This window comes from Molothrus aeneus, chromosome 2 (genome assembly GCF_037042795.1).
Source record: "Molothrus aeneus isolate 106 chromosome 2, BPBGC_Maene_1.0, whole genome shotgun sequence".
In the NCBI taxonomy this organism is placed as follows: Eukaryota; Metazoa; Chordata; class Aves; order Passeriformes; family Icteridae; genus Molothrus; species Molothrus aeneus.
The window spans coordinates 109,535,767-109,554,891 of record NC_089647.1 but is presented as its reverse complement, the minus strand read 5'-3'; the positions used below and the strand labels follow the sequence as shown (position 1 = coordinate 109,554,891).

The window sequence follows — 19,125 nt, the reverse complement described above, 5'->3', positions numbered from 1 at the left end:
ATAACTAGCAACAATTAAAACCTCCCCCTCAAAAGAATTTCTACAGTGCCAATGGCATAAGATAATTTATACAGATTTTTGCCAAGAATCAGCAGCACTTCCTGATCTGGACTGAACTTTCCATTGCCAGTGCCAGTCAGCTGACCCACCTCAAAAGTGTAGCATAAAGAATATGTGCTCTGTGACATGTTTTTGAGGCAGTTGTCACAAATACCTGTTTGGACTTATTTTCACTCCAAATTCTAGAAGGATGTTAAAGTTTTAAGTCAAGTAAGGGAAGCTGATAGGAAGAGGTATTGTATGCATGCATTTCAGTTTCCAAACTGTATCAATATTAAGAGTTATGAGAAAATTCAGAGGACTGGAAAGTCACTGATTATTTCAAAACTATGTTTTCACTCAGCACACTTCCCAGTCACCTGGGCAGTAATACCACCTGACTAAACTCCCTCAACAGTATCTTGCTAACAAAGGGTTTTTAAGTTCCTTGATTAAAACTTTCAATTACAAGTTCACTTTCCTGCCATATTTGTTTTCAAATTCAGTATAAAAATAAGGTGCTATTACATAGTGCAATGCAGATTGCCCTGAAATCTGAGGAAAATATGGTCAGATTGAAAAAAAAAAAAGAGGAGAGACATTCAAACTATTTAACTGTACACAGACCATACAGGAAACCTACATTTCCACAATCAAAAGAAGTTCAGTTCCTCCCAAGATTACTTTGGAGCAGAAACCTAAATCAATGTCTTGAATGCTTGAAGTGCTTCAGTAATTAATTACTTAAAGCAAAGTATCTTTGTTAAGGCACTGTGCTAAAAGCATTCAACTTGAATAACCAGGTAGCTTGGTTTGCCTGGATCTTACAGCATGAAAAAGGTTAAGGATTCCACAACACAGAAAACAGACTTTTCTGCTAATTGACAGGTAACTTTGTGACTTTTTGGGATAAACTTCAAGCAATCATTAATGAAAAACTGCAAGGAATTAAAATATACTGAAAATTTGAGAAGTATGCTGCAAACCAAATAAATAAAGAAAACTCCAGAAGCCAGGAATGCAACATTATCACAGCTCCTGAAAATGCTATCAGTAAGAAGATAGTGTTGTGCAAACTGCAGCTTATTTTCTTCAACTTTCCCTGATTTGATCCTTCTTGTGAGCTGACTGTAACAGCAACAGTGACTTGAATACTTTATCTGATTACAAGAATTAAAACAAAGCAACTGTGCAGCACTGATAAGCCAACAATGTTTTTCAGGAGTATGTAAAAATTCTGATGTGGATACGAATACTCTTAGGGGCTCAGTCTTTTTTACTGAGAAGATATTAAAAATAATTAAAATAATCATGTATACTTTAAAAGTCCAAACTGATAATGGCTTCTCATTATTTCTTCCTTTTGGAAACAAACATCAAATGAACCCCCAACAAAACAAACAAACAAAAACCCCCACCCCAATAAAACAAATTCCACACATTTCTAATCTATTCCATTCAGGAGAGAAAATCAGTAGAGAATTTCACCCAGACCAGAAAGCTACCTTTGATTTTAAGCATATGAACTAGATGACCTGCAAGAATTTCTCATTAAAGAACAAGGATGGGTGGCTGTGTTTGTGTATGTATGTGTGTGCATACAGCCACAGGGGCACGTAAAACATATTTATGCTTTGTAAGCTAATTCCATTGTTAGGCAGGAAACTCCATGAATAACTGAAAAAGAAATCCAGATTTTCCACTAGAATACCATAAAAATTATTAAAAACATGTATGAAAAAGAAGTTAATGCTCTCTTACTAAACTCAGGTGTCTGACTTTTTATACACACCGTGTGTATAAAGTGTCTGACACTATTTATACACACTAGAACAAACTCAAGACCATCTTCCAACACAGGTTATGGTTTTACCTAGACTTTCCAGACCTCTTGCAAAAAAAAAATTAAATTCCAACCCATCCAACTTTCAACAGACAAAATTTTATCTGAATTCTATTCTTACCTCAAGTTCTGTGGTGCTTCACCAAACAAACTGCAAATTTCTCTAATTTGTTTCAGTGCAGGAATGACCCATTTGTCATTTGTACGAAGCTCTTCTATAAAACGATCTATCCACTGGATCTTTTGTGTATCTCGATCCTTAAAGAACAGCAGTTTATAATCAAAATCAAGCATATTGCAGAACTATCCTAATTCCCTTTCTTTGTGTCCAAAATGGAGCACTCAAAGTCAAACAAATACTGAATCACCTGAGTTTTGAAGCATAAAAGCATAACAGAAGTGTCTGAGCAGCACTACATGCTGGCAGAAGCTACCAGTGTGTTACAAACTCCCTGCACTCAAGCACTGCTTATTTAACAAGTGTTTAAATACCTTTCTTCTTCCATTTATTTCTACTCACTGTCATAAAATATCAAGAAACAATGAGAAAATGTTTCTTAACAAGATGGATAATGGATTCATTTCAAACCATAATTAATTACTACTCTGACAGACTTTCACAGAAGTTTGGGTAGGGAAGGAGAGTGTATAATAGTATGAAAAGGATCTTGCTAGGTCCTTTCTAATATACAGGACAGATAAGGACTTACTGGCACAAAAAAAAAGGCAACAAAACCCACTGAAACAAATTAGCATGAAGTTTGGGAAAAAGCAAAGGGGGTGGGGAGGAGGGTTGCTTTTCCTTGCTCCCTAGGTAGGGTTCTTTTCCAATTCTTCCAGTGTGCTAATTACAGTACATCACCAACTACAACAAGACAGGCAAACTGATGTACTACACTCTCTCTCTCCCATTAAAGCACCAATGGTGTTGATTAAAATATGTCCTGTAACATTTTAGAAGTACTAGGACGTTGATAGAACCATCCAAATTTATGTAAGTAACACTTTTGTGAAATTACCAAATAGCTTGAAATTTTTGTGGGGAATGGAAGGAAACTCAGAGACCGATTTCATACTGGTTTACTCACCTGTGAACAGCTGTAATCTAAGATTTTTATATGGGCACTAAGAGCCTGGTCCATGATATCAACTGGCACATCATCACTGTGAGCCAAATTCCACAAAAGGTTCAGCACTTTGTGTGCCATCACACCATCCTTGTCATCCTCTGCAAGGCGACGAATTAACTCCAGCAGTTTCTCACGCTGTTTCTTGCTTGCATTCGTCCAACTTGCCTAAGAGAGTATTTAAAAAAAAATTATAAAAGTAATTTTTTAAAAATTCCACACATAACCCGCACTGTTAACAAACAATGCAACAATAAAGTGATGCAACTACATAAAAAACTTTCCCATTAATTCCTGTCATTAATAATATATAGCAAATTAGAGCAATACATAAGCCAAACACAACTGAAGAGCTCTTCTCTTCAGTATTGTATTTACAACTACAGCATATTCATCTTGAAACTCAAAAAAAGATGGCTCTTTATTCAAAGATCACAGATGTGTTTTAAAAGTTAACATTACCATTGACAATTGCATCAACAGAGTGGGCTCAGCTGTTTCTTTTAAATGCTTTCACAAAACTCCAGTGCTTACACTTAAAAGATTTCTTAAATAACTTATAATCACTACATAAGTAAAACTTTAGTATCATTCATGCCTCTGAATCAGAGTGAAACACATGGCCCCAGCATTCCATTAACCTTCTCCTGAATAAGTTTTCAATATGCCATCACTTCATATCCATCTCAAGGTCAGACACAACAGTTTACACACAGCAGTTCTGAGCACTGGGTTAAGTATCTGAACTACAGAACATTAGACCCACATTCACCAAACTACAGGACCACAACAAACAAAGTACAAATTGCATGTAAGCCAAAATATGACTATAATGCATTTATCTAAAAAGAGAAAGCAGAGTCTACAAAGCTGGCTTGCATTTTCAAGCAGTACAGCAGATCATGTCCTGAAAGTGAAACAGTAAAACAAACCAGAGAGCACCACTACTGGAAGCTGCAAATAAAAGCCAGTGAATAACATAAACTTTCAGAAACAAGTTGTTTTGTCATTTCAAACAAATCACTGTGTGTTTATAAACATTCAGCTTTATCTTCCTGAGACTGTTTCATTTTGTATGTAAGCTAAACAGAGAAAAGTTATTACATGATAAAGAGGAAGTTGGGGGAGCAGGGAACGGAAGTCCTTGATCTCCTCTACTTAAAGATCAAAAGTAGCACTGCCCAGTAAACCTGACAAAACCTACGCTAATGCCAGGAAAAAAACATAATTTACTAAATCACCAACACTTCTTAATTTGGAACAAATGCAAAAAAGTATCTAAGACAAATAACTTATTTTATTTGGAAAATTCTATATTCCTAGGATTGCTAAATGTAGCTTTAATACTACAGGCTTCACAGACCTGCATTATCCTGAAGAGTTCAAACCAGAAAACAAAACTGTCTACTAAACAAAAATAAGAGGCCTTTGTTTTAGACAGGAAGTAAACAGAAAATCTCACAAGGAGTGCTCATTATAGAATTAAATATTACAGACTGTTGCTACACATTAAGAAGTCTTTTAACACAGAGAAACTGAGCAAATCTAAAAGGAGATAGAAAGACAGTAAAAAAGCCACAAATTTACACACACTCTCACAACCCGTTTCCTGAATACAGTCAAAACACAAAATTACCTTAAAACAATCAAACAGGTGATCAAGCTGTTCAGGAGAGAAATCCCAAGCTAATTTTGCAAGTAGATCATGTACATTTTTTACAATGGCTTCATGTTTTCCTGCCTGTCAGGAAGAAAAAAAAAGAATCCACCAACAATTCATAATAAGTCAAGCAGCAAGACATTCTACAGAATTTTTATAAGGAAGACTATTAGAGGTGGCCAGCAAGAAAAGCTGATGCTGTGGGAACAGCACAGCAAATGGAATACTTCATTGGGAATTCAAAATATTTAGATTTCCCTTTTAAGTGCAAGTATTTAAGTGTGCTTTGTAGGTGTGCACACAAGTATTTATTTAGACCATAAATACTGCAGCATCAAAATATTTAATTTTTTTGTTCCTGCTACAAAATCAAGCTGGGACAGAGGACAATAAAATCTAAAAGGGTATTTTAACTTACAAACTGGCATTTTTATGTTGTTTTGTGTGGGTTTTTATGGTTTGGGTTTTTTTTTATAACGAGTGACTCAAAATACACTTCTGAATTTCACTGGGGTATTTTAAGGTGTAAACCAATCTTTAGTATTTCACCAGTTTCTCAGGCTGAAGTACCTCCTTTGTGTTAGTGGATTCACAGACAACTAAAGCCTTCTATTACAAACAACTTGTTACCAGACAATGTTTTGAAGTCCAGCAGCTTTTAAACTTACAAATCCAGCAATGAAACAACTAAAGACAAGATGTTGAGTTTTATACTAGACACAGTTTTAAATGAGAGTGTGGTGTAGATCACAATTTTGACATTTAAGGAGGAAGGCAATGAGGGCAAACAAAACTAGTTTCATTTAACTCCAAGCATGAAGAACATTTTCTGCCCAAGCTGGAAAACACATCCTGTACTTTACATCTGCAGTCAAAACCAACAAATATGGACTATGAGAATCAATAGCTGATTTACTGTAAAATTTTTGTTGTAGGTGAGAAATAAAAAATGCAAAACAAATACCTAGAATACACATTCTGGTGTAATTAATCTTGTACACTATTAAAAATACATGTATAAGCACTTTTGAAATTCAATTCCTACTAAAAGCTTCCATCAGTAATTTAAAACCAAAACTAAAAACCAAACCCAGACTAATAGCTTTGTTACATGCTGTGCCTTAAATTCTTTATAAGGTGTCCTAAATTTTTGTTTTAAAAAAAGTCATTTTAAGCAGTAATGTTTGTTTTCACATTATGAGTCAGATTACAAGAGAGGGGATTACTAAACCCATAATTCCACTTGACTTTGGAAAACATCATGTAACTTTTTTCCTCTTACCATTTCCTGGACAGAAAGAAAAACTGAGAGCATGCAAGGCAGAAAGAGCATCTATAATATAACAAATAAAAGGAGCAGCATGGCCAACTCCTGGGGGGAGCAAGAATAAAGCAGGTAAAAACCCTGATTTGGGAGGTTTTTAACAGATATGGGGGAGCTGTAAAGCACTAAAGGGTCTGGGGAAGCAAAAGCAGACAGTGGGAGGAGGAAAGGAACCTGGTGTGTGACCTGCCAGCTTGCTGCACAGGAACAGGGAAATAACTATGAAGTTCCAGTTAAATACTCCAGAACATAAGTCATGAGACCTCAACCTCTGCCATTCTGTATTTTGTACAGCTGCATCTTCCCCTGCAACTTAATGCTTGCATTTAAAAACTTACAACATTACTCCTTTAATCAAATGCACTCCTATATTGTGACCACTAGCTTTGTAAGACATGAAAACACTTCAATAAAATTAAAACTTAGGTTGCCTTTGAAAGGCAAAAGCAGCATAATTGTCTTACTTTTAGTAATACTAAGAGTCTCAGGTGCAGGCTGAGCCTCTAAAGCCAGGCAGCAACACAAGTTCTTGAGCCTGAAAGCAAAACCCCCCCACTGCTGCACTGAGGCCAAGCTAAAATAGCTTGTTATATAAAGCTACACAGTAAATCAACTCCTCACTACTGAATTTCGTGGCCCAGCTGCTCTCAGGAGCAGTCATTTAATAAGAACTTTTAAAAACTACTATACACTGGGAGTAGTGAAGTAGGTGAAAATCATTTTCTATTAACAAATTCTAGGATTCTTAATTTTTAGTCCATTATAATCCCATGGTTAAAGCCACAGTGAAACCATCTACCTGAATAAGAGTTACTTTCACCAAAAAAAAAGTACAGGGCAAAATTACAGCCAGAGCACTGCAGAAGCCACCTACTTTTCAACTGGTAAGGTGAACTATCCCAATTTCTTAAGGGTTGCATGATGTATTCACATTTTTCTGGAAGGGTAGAAAGTTTGACTTCCACTAGCTTATCCACATGTCCTATCTCCAAGCACTAGGAGCAAGGTAATTGCTTGGAAAACTTTTTTTCCCCAAATTTCCGATTTTTTCTCCTCTTATTAAAAGTGAGACTCTAAAATAGGTAAAAGAGGCCTACTAACAGCAAACTAACCTCTCAAAGTTTTGTGGGGTTTTTTTTTCCCCTACAGGTATCTTGTCATCTGGAAAGATCTACAGAGTGCAAGCTGAAAACTAAGAGTATGATCCCAGACCTTAATTCAAGTAATCTGTGTATTGCTGTGCTACATGATGAAATTTTCTTAACAGGATTTTGGGATAATAAGAAAAGACTGTATTGAGTTTCAGCCTGTGCAGCTACTGCCATGCTGGAACTGAAGCCCAGGCATGATGAAATTACGTGCAACACCAGAGATCTCCCCTACATCACCTGCAGTCCCAAGTGTTATAAATGTAACCTGAAAATAAGTCCACTTAAGCCAAACTGTTCTAGTCTCAGAACAGCATGAACACATGTAAACTGTGCTATGAAAATAACCAAACTTGTATTGGCCTTTGTCAGGGTATAACCCAGCTGGCAAATGAGCACCACAGAGCTGCTCACTCAACTGTCAACCCCACAGTTCCATGGGGGAAGAGAGTGACCAGAGGGAAAGTGAGAAAACAGAGCTGAGATGACATAGTTAGTACAGAAGCTGCTATGGAGAAATGTAACTCTGTCCCTGCTCAAATCAGTACAGCCCTCCCTCCCTGCCTTGGAAACCAGAGTTAGCCTTCCCACACTTGAAGGACTGGCCTGAAGACCTTTTTGTACAATCAGAGTTTCACTACCCATTATTTATGTTTCAATCCTATTTTTTTAAATTTTCTGTATACTTAGTAATTCTCAATGATTTTGTCTCTCCAGCTGCCTAGTCTGTGTATTAGAATCATGCAGTCCACAGCTAGGGAAATCCACTTCACCAGTCAAGCAAGTAAAAAAAAATCAGTATTGCAAAATTCAGAACTTTTCAAAAATCATTATTGCAACACAAGAAAAAGAGCTTGCAGCTAAATAACTTCTAGAACAGTCATTATTATAAGCCTTACTAATCACACTCTGCCCAGGAAAAACTTACACAACTGCATGGAACTCAGAGATTAGCAACACATATTTATTTCTCCATGCATTTTAAAATGCTAAGCTATTGTGTATCATGTCTCTGCTCAATGCTGAAGGTTTGTTAATACTTAAGAAGGATCATCTCTGCACCATGTTCTGAGTTGTTCCCTCAGGTTTTATATATACCTGTGGCTGACCCCTTCCACTAGAGACACTTCAGATGGCAATTTTAAGCTCTAAGACCCCAAAATCAAACACCATTTCACCTCAAATTTTCTTTAGCTTTGCCTAACACAGAGCAGAAGCAGCCCAGGCTCTCTCCTCCACACGTCATACAAGGAGATGCCTCTTGTGCAGCAGCAGACAAGCAGCTGAATTATTTACCTGTGCAGCCCAAATGTTGTCAAGATCCTGCAAAGTGAGAGCTTTCTCTTTGATGACAAACCGGAGAATTTTCTCAAGTTTTTCTACATATTGAGGTTGATGAAGACTATCTCTTAATACAATTGATAAAATGTTGTTCTGCTGGATCCATTCCTGAATATAAAAAGAAAGTAGTGCCATCTCAAATTATTCAGGTGCCATCATTAATATTTAAACTACAAAACAAAAATTCAACCTGTTACAGATTAAAAAAGATGCAGCACAACAGAAAGGCTTTCATCTTTAATTTCCTCTCTCTCAAAAAAATCACCATTTAAAATAATCCAATATATTTCTGGATTATTATTGGAAAATGCTCAAACAATTTCAAACATAAAAAGCCCACATGAAGAGGAGTTAACTCTTCTATTCAAACAACAAAATTTTTATCTTCCAATTCACAGTCATTAAGTATCAAAACCAAATTAAGACACGTCTAACTCTACTGGTACACTTACAGCATATCCCATAAAAAAGACTTAAGCAAGGACTGAAATATAAAAATTATTATTTAAGTACTACCACTTTTAGGGTTTTTTAAATGTTTCTAATTCAACCAGAGGCAAATATTCAAGTCATATTTAAGGAGATGCAATTTTCTCAGTGGTGTCACTGACAGAGTCAGACCATTTTGTTCCAAGTGAAGCAAAGCAAGATGTACTCTGAGCACTGACAGAGAAAACACCCACAGAATCATCACCTTCAACACTGTCCTTGATCAGACTTACAATATTCAAGCTGGTCTCACGAAATAATGAAATCTAGGCATTTTCAGTTAAAAACACAGGTCCTGTATGAGATGCCAAACTGTAGGAAATGCGTAAAAAATAGACCTATTTCCTCCTATTGCTCTAAAAAGTCCAAACTGCAGTTATTTTTTCTTGTCAGATGTCCTCTTGTAGATTACAAACCTCACAACAGGTGGCCAGTCAGAAAGATGGGGCAGAACAGTGTAAAAATCACTTAACACAACTAGATTTCACAAAAATTAAGAGAAAATAGTTCTTATTTTAGTTTTACAATTGCTCATTTTCATACTTCCCTATACATACACTCAAGCAAAAGTATTCAGAATACAAAAATATTGATTAAAACAAAAATGTGGTATCTAGAGTTTTCTGTAGTGAAGCATCCAGCTTCTGAAATGTGAGAAGCAGAGCAGTCACTTAGAACTCTAATGAGAAAAAGTTGAAGCACCAAATCCAGACTACATCCTTATTTAAATGACCATTACATTTCTAGTTACTGCAACACTGCAGCTGCAAATGAATCACATTTGTTTTATTTAGGTTTATCTGGTTTTTTTAAAACTCTATATAAAACCCACACTATCCAAGGATCCACTTTTAGGCCATGATTTTAGCAGCACTGAAAATAATTCTCAACAGCAGTTTTGACACAAATGCAGCATTTTTTCACAGAAAGGCTACTATAAAGTGCTTTTTTACCAGGACATGATGCCTAATGTTTCTAACACTGTATATGAAAACAAACAATGTGTGCTGGATCCACAATACAGAGCTACTTCTACAGTTGAAGTACAAAGGAGAAACCAAATCTGTGCAAGGAACTTCACTGAAAAGGAGCACTTACTGCCATTCTCTCAGCTGTGAGCCACTCTTCCTCTTCAGGATTACCATGTCGATGAGTGTAGTATGACACACTGGATATTACTTTGTTAACTTCATTTAGTGCATTCATTTTACCATTGAAAGAGGAAATTTGTAACAACCTGTGAGAAAAATTTAATGTAAGATGTATGGAAAAAAATGTCACCAGTGGCATATTATATTAGAAGTAGCATCTTACCTAAGAATCATTTTTAACCTAAATATTTCTAAATTTTTTACAGTTTCTTCTTGTCCTGGAACTCTTGAAGCTAAGTTCTTTAGAGATTTGATTATCATTGACAGAGCATCATTTTTGGCTTCATTCTTTGCTTCTTTTTTCAGTTCATCATCTGTTAAATTTTCTAAAAACTGTGGAACCATTTCTATAATTGGAAGGAAGTATTTCTTCACTGTATGTAATGTTAAAAATTCAAAACATTGTCCAAATGGCCTAAAAAACAAAGAAAAAAAGGAAAGTGTCATAATCAATAGTCATGCAACATTATGCTAAGGAGGTGCAATTATTTAAAGAAACTCATATCTACTTAGAAGCACATGAAATGGTGAAGGTAGACACAACCAGCAGAATGAAGAGATGGAGTGAAAGGAAGTGCTTCAATAGAAGTCTTAAACTTTCTGCTAACACAGTATTTTATACTGAGTCCAACTTTTGCAAATGCATAAATCATTATTTAGAAAAAAACTTACTTGATGAGAGCTGCAATGATCTGAACATTCAATGCTGATCCACTCATGAATCGATCATGCAAGACCTGAAATCCATTTAGTGTGCCAAACTTGTTGATAAGATCTACTAGCCAACCCTGTAATAAAACAAACAGTTATTTTCTGGTTTTTACTAAGTACCATTTAGAAATACCTTCAAGTACCTTTTAATGACAACATTTTCTTTAAAATAGTCTTTACACAGTTTACATATTCAGTTTCAAGGAAATGCTCAGAAACAGGCAACAAGATTTTTTCTGTTATCATGTCAAAGAGCAGATGCTGTAGATGAGCTACTCAAGAAAATTTATTTAGGAATAACACTGACTATAATTTAGGTCCAGCTTTAGCTGGAAAGTCTGACAGTTCTGGTATTTTTTCGTTGTCCTGGATGTGATAATGTCATATATAAAAACATTAAGAATGCAAAGTAACATTCTTCTAAACACAACTAGTAATGCAAAGGAAGCCCAAGGACGCTAGACTTTTTTTTTTATCCTTGGTTCTTACAAGCAAATAAGTCAGCAGTTCCACTAAAGAAAAAAAATTAAAAAACTAAAAAACACCCACTCTAAAAAGCTGTATATATATATATATAAAATAAATAAAATTCAGTTAACTCCTGAAGTCTTATCAATGCCATTTGGAGATCAATTCTGAAAACTTCAGACTCAAGAACCAGGATAGATGGCTAATCTTCACTTATAGTTAAAAAAATAAAACAACAAAAACAAAACCCCAAGAAACCACAACTATAAAACACAAACAACCAAAAAACCCAAACCTTCAACATCCCCCCAAAAGAAAACCAAACCAAACCAAACCAAAGCCACTGAAAAAACCACACTGACAGTGGTATCTCATGTCCAATTAAAAAACATTTCTTCCACCACTGGAAACTGTAAGGAAGAGAAAATTCCTAATTTATCACATAATCTCCTTCTCAAAGTGTATCACCTACAAAATTTCATGCTAAGGGAGAAGGTAAATCCATCAACTGGCAAATACAAGCAAGCCAATTAACACAGTAGGAATGGCATTCCAGCAGTTGTGCCAGCTTACCACAGAAACATGTGACAGAGTTTGATGGTGGACCAAAGACAGGAGGAGTAAGAGGAGAAATGCACATTAAATCAGGAGTCATAACCAACAGAACATCTTAGTGACAGAAGAATGAAGAGGGCTTTTGGCCCCCACTCTAAGAACACTTCTCTACAGCTGCTGTGTCATTAGGTAACACTGCACAGAATAAAACACAGGGGTCTGGAAAGGCTCTCACACCTTTGGTGATCGTGGGTCAGGAGGACGGGCATAAAGTTCATCTTCAGCGAGCTGGACTCCTGCAGGAACTGTTTCTGAGGGACGAGTACCATTGTATAGATGGAATTTGCAGTGAGGATTTAAGGCCATGGCAAGAAGTTCAAGAAGGGGAAACCAATCTTGGGACAGCTTGGCCACACAGAGTTCCACTAGTCTATGAGTGTTGTTAATAATACATCTCTGTTCATAAAAAAAAAGAACAAATAAGAATGTGGCAGGGGATTGAACAATGAATATGAACTATAAACTCAGAACATACACAGTTCTAGTTCTCCCCCAAATCATCTCTCATGTTTTATTTCCTTCCAAAACTCTGGAGGCAATAAAGTGAAACACTGACAGAAAGATGACTCCCCACTGCCTGTCCAGATCCATGCCTATCAGTTTTCTCACAACTCAAAAATGAGTTTGAAAGATTAGCTCCAGTTTTTACAGTCTCCCCCTAATCACAATGGCAGTCTCCTTCCTTTTTAAATTACCACACTCTTCAGAAACACAACTTTAAAAACTCACATGAATTTCAAACTTCCAGCCGCTCACTGCCTCGTCTGTAAGGATTTTTGTGAAGGATATTGTTAACCCATCTCGAAAAAATCGCTGGCATGCTTCACTTTTGACATCAAGGCCTATTTAAAATAAGAAAGAACAACAAACTATTAGACATGGAATTTCATTAGCAGTTACATGAACATTTTACATGTTGAAAGCAGAGATTTGGTGTGCTGGTGTTGGTAAGTTCTTCTCAGTAGCTTGTACAGGGCTGTGTTTTGACTTGGGCTGGAAACAGTGTTGGTAACACAGGGATGTTTTCTCTACTGCTGAGCAGGGCTCTCACATCCAAGGTTTTCCTGCTTCTCACACCACCCTGCCAGGAAGTAAGCTGAGGGTGCACAAGGATTTGGGAGGGGATACAGTCAGGATAGCTGAGCCTAAAGGACCACAAGGATATCCCAGACCATATGGTGTCATGATCAGCCTACAGAGCTGAGGAAGAAGGAAGGGGGAGAAGTTTGGAGTGATGTTGTTTGTCTTCCCAAGTCACTGTCACATGTGATGGAGCCCTGCTGTCCTGGGGATGGCTGAACACCTGCCCAGCCATGGGAAGTGGTGCATGAATTCCTTGGTTTGCTTTGCTGGCACAGAAGGCTTTTGTTTTACCTCTTAAAGTGTCTTTATCCCAACCCATGAGTTTTTTAACTTTTTCCTTTCTGATTCTCTCCCCCATCCCAGTGGAGGGGCAGTGAGCAAGTGGCTGTGTGGTGCTTAGCTGCTGGCTGGGGTTAAATCACAACATTTGGACTTCAAAGGTTCGGTGTTTAAAGTTTCAGAAGTGATTCTAAACAAGTTTGGATGAAAACAAACTTACATAGGCTTAAATGGACAATAAACTCATTGGATTAATGTTCTAGCAAAACCACCTCAAAAAATTACACTCTTTTACGTAGTTTTAAAATTGTTTTTAAAAACATGTGCTTTGGGTTGGTTTTTTCCCCCATGTTTACAAAATACTTCGATAGATATACTAGCAAAAATAAGAGTAAGTACAGTCTTTATCTTCCATTCTTCTTTATGTTCTCTCTTATCTACTTGCTAACAGCAAAACCAGTGAGTGAAGAGAGGTAAAAATAACTATTTCAAGGAAATGCAGAAGATACAGCTTCAGTAAGGAACTCAGTAGTGGTCCCACAGAAATGCAGATGAATAATCTTGAGAGAGATGGAGATGGTCTTTAGAGGGTGCTGGAAACAACTCCCATTGCTGGGCTAGCCTAACTTTTGGATGCACACGTGCCCATGCACACATGGATTTAATTTTTTTTGTCCCTAGGGCCTCCCTCTCTCTCCCATTCCATGCAATTCATCAAAACCACAGATTTGGGATCAAGTATGAAGGTTTACATTGTGTAGTGAAATCTCATTTCGGTTTAAGTTAGTTATAAATTCCAGAAGTTGTCTTGCATCTTGCTTGCGTATGTCACATTGTAAAGTTCTGGCAGCATTTTAAAAACTGAGTGTAAATGTTAAGAGCAATAAAATCGTTCTGAAGAAAAAGTGGAGAATATTCTTGCCTATAAAAAACCAAAACCTTAGAATAAACAATTTTTTATTTTTTAAATTTATAGTATCCAATTCACCACGGCATTTACTTCTGGAGCAAATCTCATTACTGAAAATACTCCATAAGTATTCCAGATTTATTGTGAAGATAAACATCAGTCTAGCTATTAAATGTTATTTTTCAAATAGGTTTTCTTCTATTAGCAAATAATTCCAGACTATCTGTTGATAGTTGCATGGCTCATTGTTTAACAAAGAATAATACATCGATGCCTACACATAAAAAGAGAATTTTCCATAAATGGGTGCATCTGCCAGGAATAATGCAAGTCACAGTCTAACAGGATTCACACTACTCTGTCAAATTCGTTCCTTCCACTTGAAGGTGGTAATGTTGACATTTCATTCATATAAGTACTTTCAATTAGTTTAGTTATGTCCCTTTCAATTGCTCCTGAAAAGATTTCAAGATGATGCAAATATCACTCTTATTTTATAGCCAGGGTCACAAAGAAGTAGCTACTGTGAAGTCACTCCAGAATGCTGATGGCCATGGGCTGTGTTAGGAATAAAAGGTTTTTAAGAGCCCCAGCCACAAGAAAATAGAGCCTGCAAAAACATGTAGTGAGTGATGTCTTTCTAGGTTTTGTTCCTTCACTATTTAAATAGGATACAGTCATAAATACAGAGTTTATGTAATTCAAAAGCTGATTATTTCTCAGTATATCCTTTCAGTTCCTCCTTTTGGAAACAGATCTTGTCAGAATATGAAAAATTCCCACAGACAGGTAGTAAGGGGTTGAATTGTAGATGTTACTGAGATAATGGAGCAGTTTAATCTATTTAGAAATATACACAACCAAACCATTTCTATTGCCTCTCTATATATACCCCACTCTCAAACAGTGTCTGCCAAGCTCTGAGCTACCCAAACAGTGTCAGTTACACCCTATCATATTCCTTGGGAACTGGAAGTTATTTAAAAGGAACCACATTAGCCATCATGTAACTTCAAGCAGCAAAAAACCCTCCAAAAATCTAGGATGAAGCTGTAAAGATAACACAGTAAACACCTAGTTTTAAGAGCTTTGCTTGTTTTCTCCTTTTCCAATAATCCTAGTGTTTACACACAGCAATTCATCTAAAGGGCAAGAGGAAACATAATTAAGTAGCAACACAGAAGTACTTTTTAGAATTGCACACCAACAACTTAATTAAAATCAAAGTGCAAAAGCATATGAATATGTTTCCACTGTTTTTCACAACTTCAACAGGAAAAATAAGCTTTTCTTTTAGGGAACTTTCAACTAAGCTTGATGCTTTGGGGAAGTACATTGATGTCAGGAGTAGTTAGAAATCTCATTCTGCTCTTATTACTTCACTGCATTGACAGCCTTTAGGTTTTGGGTTGTTTTTCTTTTTAAAGATGACTTAACAGCTGGCAGAATATACTTCTCTCTCACAAATCACAAGCAGATCATTTCTTCTTACTGCACTGTTCCAACCACGCAGACACAAAGGTGGCTGCACTTTCTCTTGAAAAGCTGGCATTCTTTTCCCTTCAGAACAGATGTGATCCCTTGAACATCCTACACTTGCTTGAGGATTCCTGCCAGGCCCAGCTACACACAAAGCCACCAATTCCAAGCACAACTAGAGCTGATAAATCAGTGTTGGCAACAATATGTCATTATCCTTGCTGGATCACAAGAATGCACCCTAACTTTTGTTTCTCCATAGAGTGCTCCAAAGCAAAAGAGACTTGACAATCAAGACAACCCAGAATATCATGACCACAATCAGCTTTTTAGTCTTAAAGCTGCCTAAGAATAACATCTATTAACATGGAAATGAAGTTGTTCTGGGCCAGCACCTATGCAGAAGAAAGAGCAGGCACTTTGTATAACACTATACTCGAAACACAAAGAGCTGGTGAGTGTAGATATCCTAAAAATTTATTTTGCTGTGACTCTTGCTATTACTCAAAGCAATCTTGCTCAACTCATAAGCAACTTCCCAGGAGAACAAAACTTTCCAGAACACATGGCAAACCTGTCAATCTGACCAGTACAATTTAACAGGCACATACACTGTCCTGATATGGAACCCTCTTACTCCCAAGTCAGACACCAGCAAGCACTGGTAGCACTATTAGTCTAAGCCATGCTGTTTAAAATTCTAACTTTTCTCTGATATTCTTAAAAGTATAAGAGTGCCAAATCTGAACAAAAATTTCTGGCAAGACATTTGAAAGGTAGACTAGAAACTTATCAAAAAATAAAAACAACTAGAATTCTTTGCGTTTTAGCATCTGCTATAAAGACCAAACCCACTAGGTTTGATATCAAAGTGAATACAGAAAACAGGTATGACAGGAATGACAGGATTTTTATGTCTCTGAGCTTATTCAACTTCCCTACTCATGCTAAGGCACCTATTTCTAACTACATTCATGGCTTTTTTAAAGTTCTCATAAGATTTTGCATAGCACTCTGATACAATCTTCAAGACCAGGGTTCTAACAGAAATTATTAAGAATTTTTAAGCCTTCACCAGGGATTCAAAAGACAAAAAAGAACTTTGCACACCAGTCCAATAATCAAATGTCTTTCAGTTACCTTTTTTACTTAGGTCAATAGCAGCTTCTAGAAGAACTTCTAATTCCCCCTTCGGCAATACAGGAACAACCCATCGAGGCCTATATTCAAAAACAAACAAACCCAATTTCAATTGTGCTTCTGAAAAATCAAGAATTCTTGCCCTATTGTAATGCTTTTAAATATAGGCTCAGTACATAGATTTTTAAATGTCCTGACAAGTATTACACTAACCAACCCAAAGAAAACCACATTCTGCTTCAAGCTTCTTTTTCTTTACAACTTTAACCCAACAAAAAAAGCATTTCAAGAAGTCCAGTGAAACAAAGATATAAAAATTCTGATTCCACTATCAAGATGTTTGCACAAATCATCAACACCTTTTAAAAAAAGTGTGAAAATACCTGTTGATCATGTCATCCAACTTTGCCAGGTCTGTGTGTGGAAATGCAGGCTCCTCATCTTCAAGCTGGGGTGGAGCATCAGCTTGGCCCTGCTCATCAGGCGGGGTAGCTGGGGAGTTCTCATTTGAAGAATCAGGTGAAGAAGTCTAAAATAAAGATGGAAAATACTTCAAGTACTACCTGCACTTGTGTTCCACTTGTTTTGGCAGTTTGCATTCCAAAGAATCAGCTCAAGTACGTATCAATATAAAACAGTTTTATTTCAGATTTATTAACAAAAATAGAGCATAAAATGTGCTATATTTTTCTATCTTGGCAGTTTAAAAATCAAGCTACTTTCGCAGCAAGGAAAGTGGGGTTTTTTTTGGTAGTGGCTTCTACTTTCAGCAGATCATGTTTCCAGAAGATGAAATAAATACACTGAAGCTCCAGTTTTTATAAATCTTGTCCAGAAAAGTTGATTACTTTAAGTAGAGAGATAGTTTTCAACAAAAGCACAGAGGAAAACAATCATGAAAAACACTTTCTTAAAGAGTTTGCTAAACATGAGTGACTCATTACTATAACCACCTACTAATCAACCTTGAAGAACAAAGTTAAATCCACTTTGATGGGCCATGCAAAATATAACACGTTATGCAGATGTCTCTTATTATTCATACACAGAAATAGTATGAACTGACAATAAGAGCAACACTTAGACAAAACCTCAAGAACATTTTTCACCTGCTGTGCCACATCTGTTTGGCAGGGAGTGTTATTTTCTTCACAGCAGCCTGTAGGGTGCTAGGTTTTGGATTTGGGACCAAAACAGCACTGGGAACACATCAGTGTTTTGTCTGTTGGTGAACAGTGCTATCACAGACTCAAGGCCTGTTTTTCTCTTTGATAACTCCTGACAGAACTCAGACATAGGCAGGAGATACCATGAGGTGGAAGCAGGAAAGGCCACCTGGGATTTTGTCAGAGTCTGAAGAGATGCAATGAAGCAAGCCAAGGCTCACTTGGAATAAAACCTGGCTAGGGATTAGCCAAACGTCAAGGGTACCAACAAGGGCTTCTTCAAATACATCATAACCAAAATAAATACATGGGAAGATGTGGTCCTGTTGCTGCCTCAGCCAGGAGACTGAGGAGAAGGTCTAGAGGAAGGAAGTTTCCTTTGGCTGAGAAGACTGGGTGGAGACCGTGTAATTAAACTTCATATCCACAGGTCCATGGGCCCTGATGGGATGCACCCACAAGTGCTGAGAGAACTGCTGGAATCATAGTGAGGCAGGAGAGGTGCCTGAGGGCTGGAAGAAAGCAAATGTCACCCCAGTCTTCACTAAGGGCAAGATGGAGGACCTAGGGAACTACTGGCCAGTCAGCCTCACTTCAACCCCTGGAGAGGTGACAGAATAGTTCACTCTGGAGGCCACCTCTACCCACATGGAAGACAAGAAGGAGATCAGGAGAGGTCAGCATGGATTCACTAAAGGTAAATCATGTCTGACCAGCCTGATTGCTCTCCATGATGAAACAACAACCTGGATGGATGAGGGGAGAGCAGGGGATGCTGTCTGCCTCGACTTCACACGGTCTCTCAGAGCCTCTGCATTCACAAACTCAAGAAGCAAGGACAGGGTGAGTGGACACTGAGGTGGACTGAGAAGAGCCTGAATGGCAGATCCCAGAGGTGGCTACTCAGTGGCACAGGGTCTAGTTGGAGGCCTGGCACCAGGGGTGGCCCCCAAGGTTCAATACTTGGGCCAGGACTGTTTTACTTATTCATCAATGACCTGGCTGAGGGCAAAAGCCTCCTCAGTGAGTTCTCTGGTGACACAAGGCCGGGAGGAGGGGCCAGTACCCCAGAGAGCCCTGCAGCCCTTGGGAAGGACCTCAAAAGGATGGAGAGATGGGCAGAGAACCTCCTGAAATCCAGCAAGGGCAAAT

General features: G+C 37.4%; 1 protein-coding gene across 1 annotated transcript in view; it reads right to left on the bottom strand.

Annotated features, from left to right (window-relative positions):
- The window catches only part of USP9X (ubiquitin specific peptidase 9 X-linked), a 97,240-nt gene that overhangs the window by 51,549 nt on the left and 26,566 nt on the right, over window positions 1-19,125 (bottom strand). Inside the window, exons 3-13 of the mRNA XM_066545490.1 lie at window positions 17,191-17,336; window positions 16,808-16,887; window positions 12,646-12,758; window positions 12,094-12,312; window positions 10,795-10,910; window positions 10,286-10,537; window positions 10,070-10,208; window positions 8,438-8,590; window positions 4,646-4,750; window positions 2,971-3,177; window positions 2,004-2,140 (exon numbers count right to left, since the gene is read on the bottom strand). Coding sequence (XP_066401587.1) covers window positions 2,004-2,140; window positions 2,971-3,177; window positions 4,646-4,750; window positions 8,438-8,590; window positions 10,070-10,208; window positions 10,286-10,537; window positions 10,795-10,910; window positions 12,094-12,312; window positions 12,646-12,758; window positions 16,808-16,887; window positions 17,191-17,336 — 1,667 coding nt within the window. The remainder of the gene's footprint in view (window positions 1-2,003; window positions 2,141-2,970; window positions 3,178-4,645; window positions 4,751-8,437; window positions 8,591-10,069; window positions 10,209-10,285; window positions 10,538-10,794; window positions 10,911-12,093; window positions 12,313-12,645; window positions 12,759-16,807; window positions 16,888-17,190; window positions 17,337-19,125) is intronic.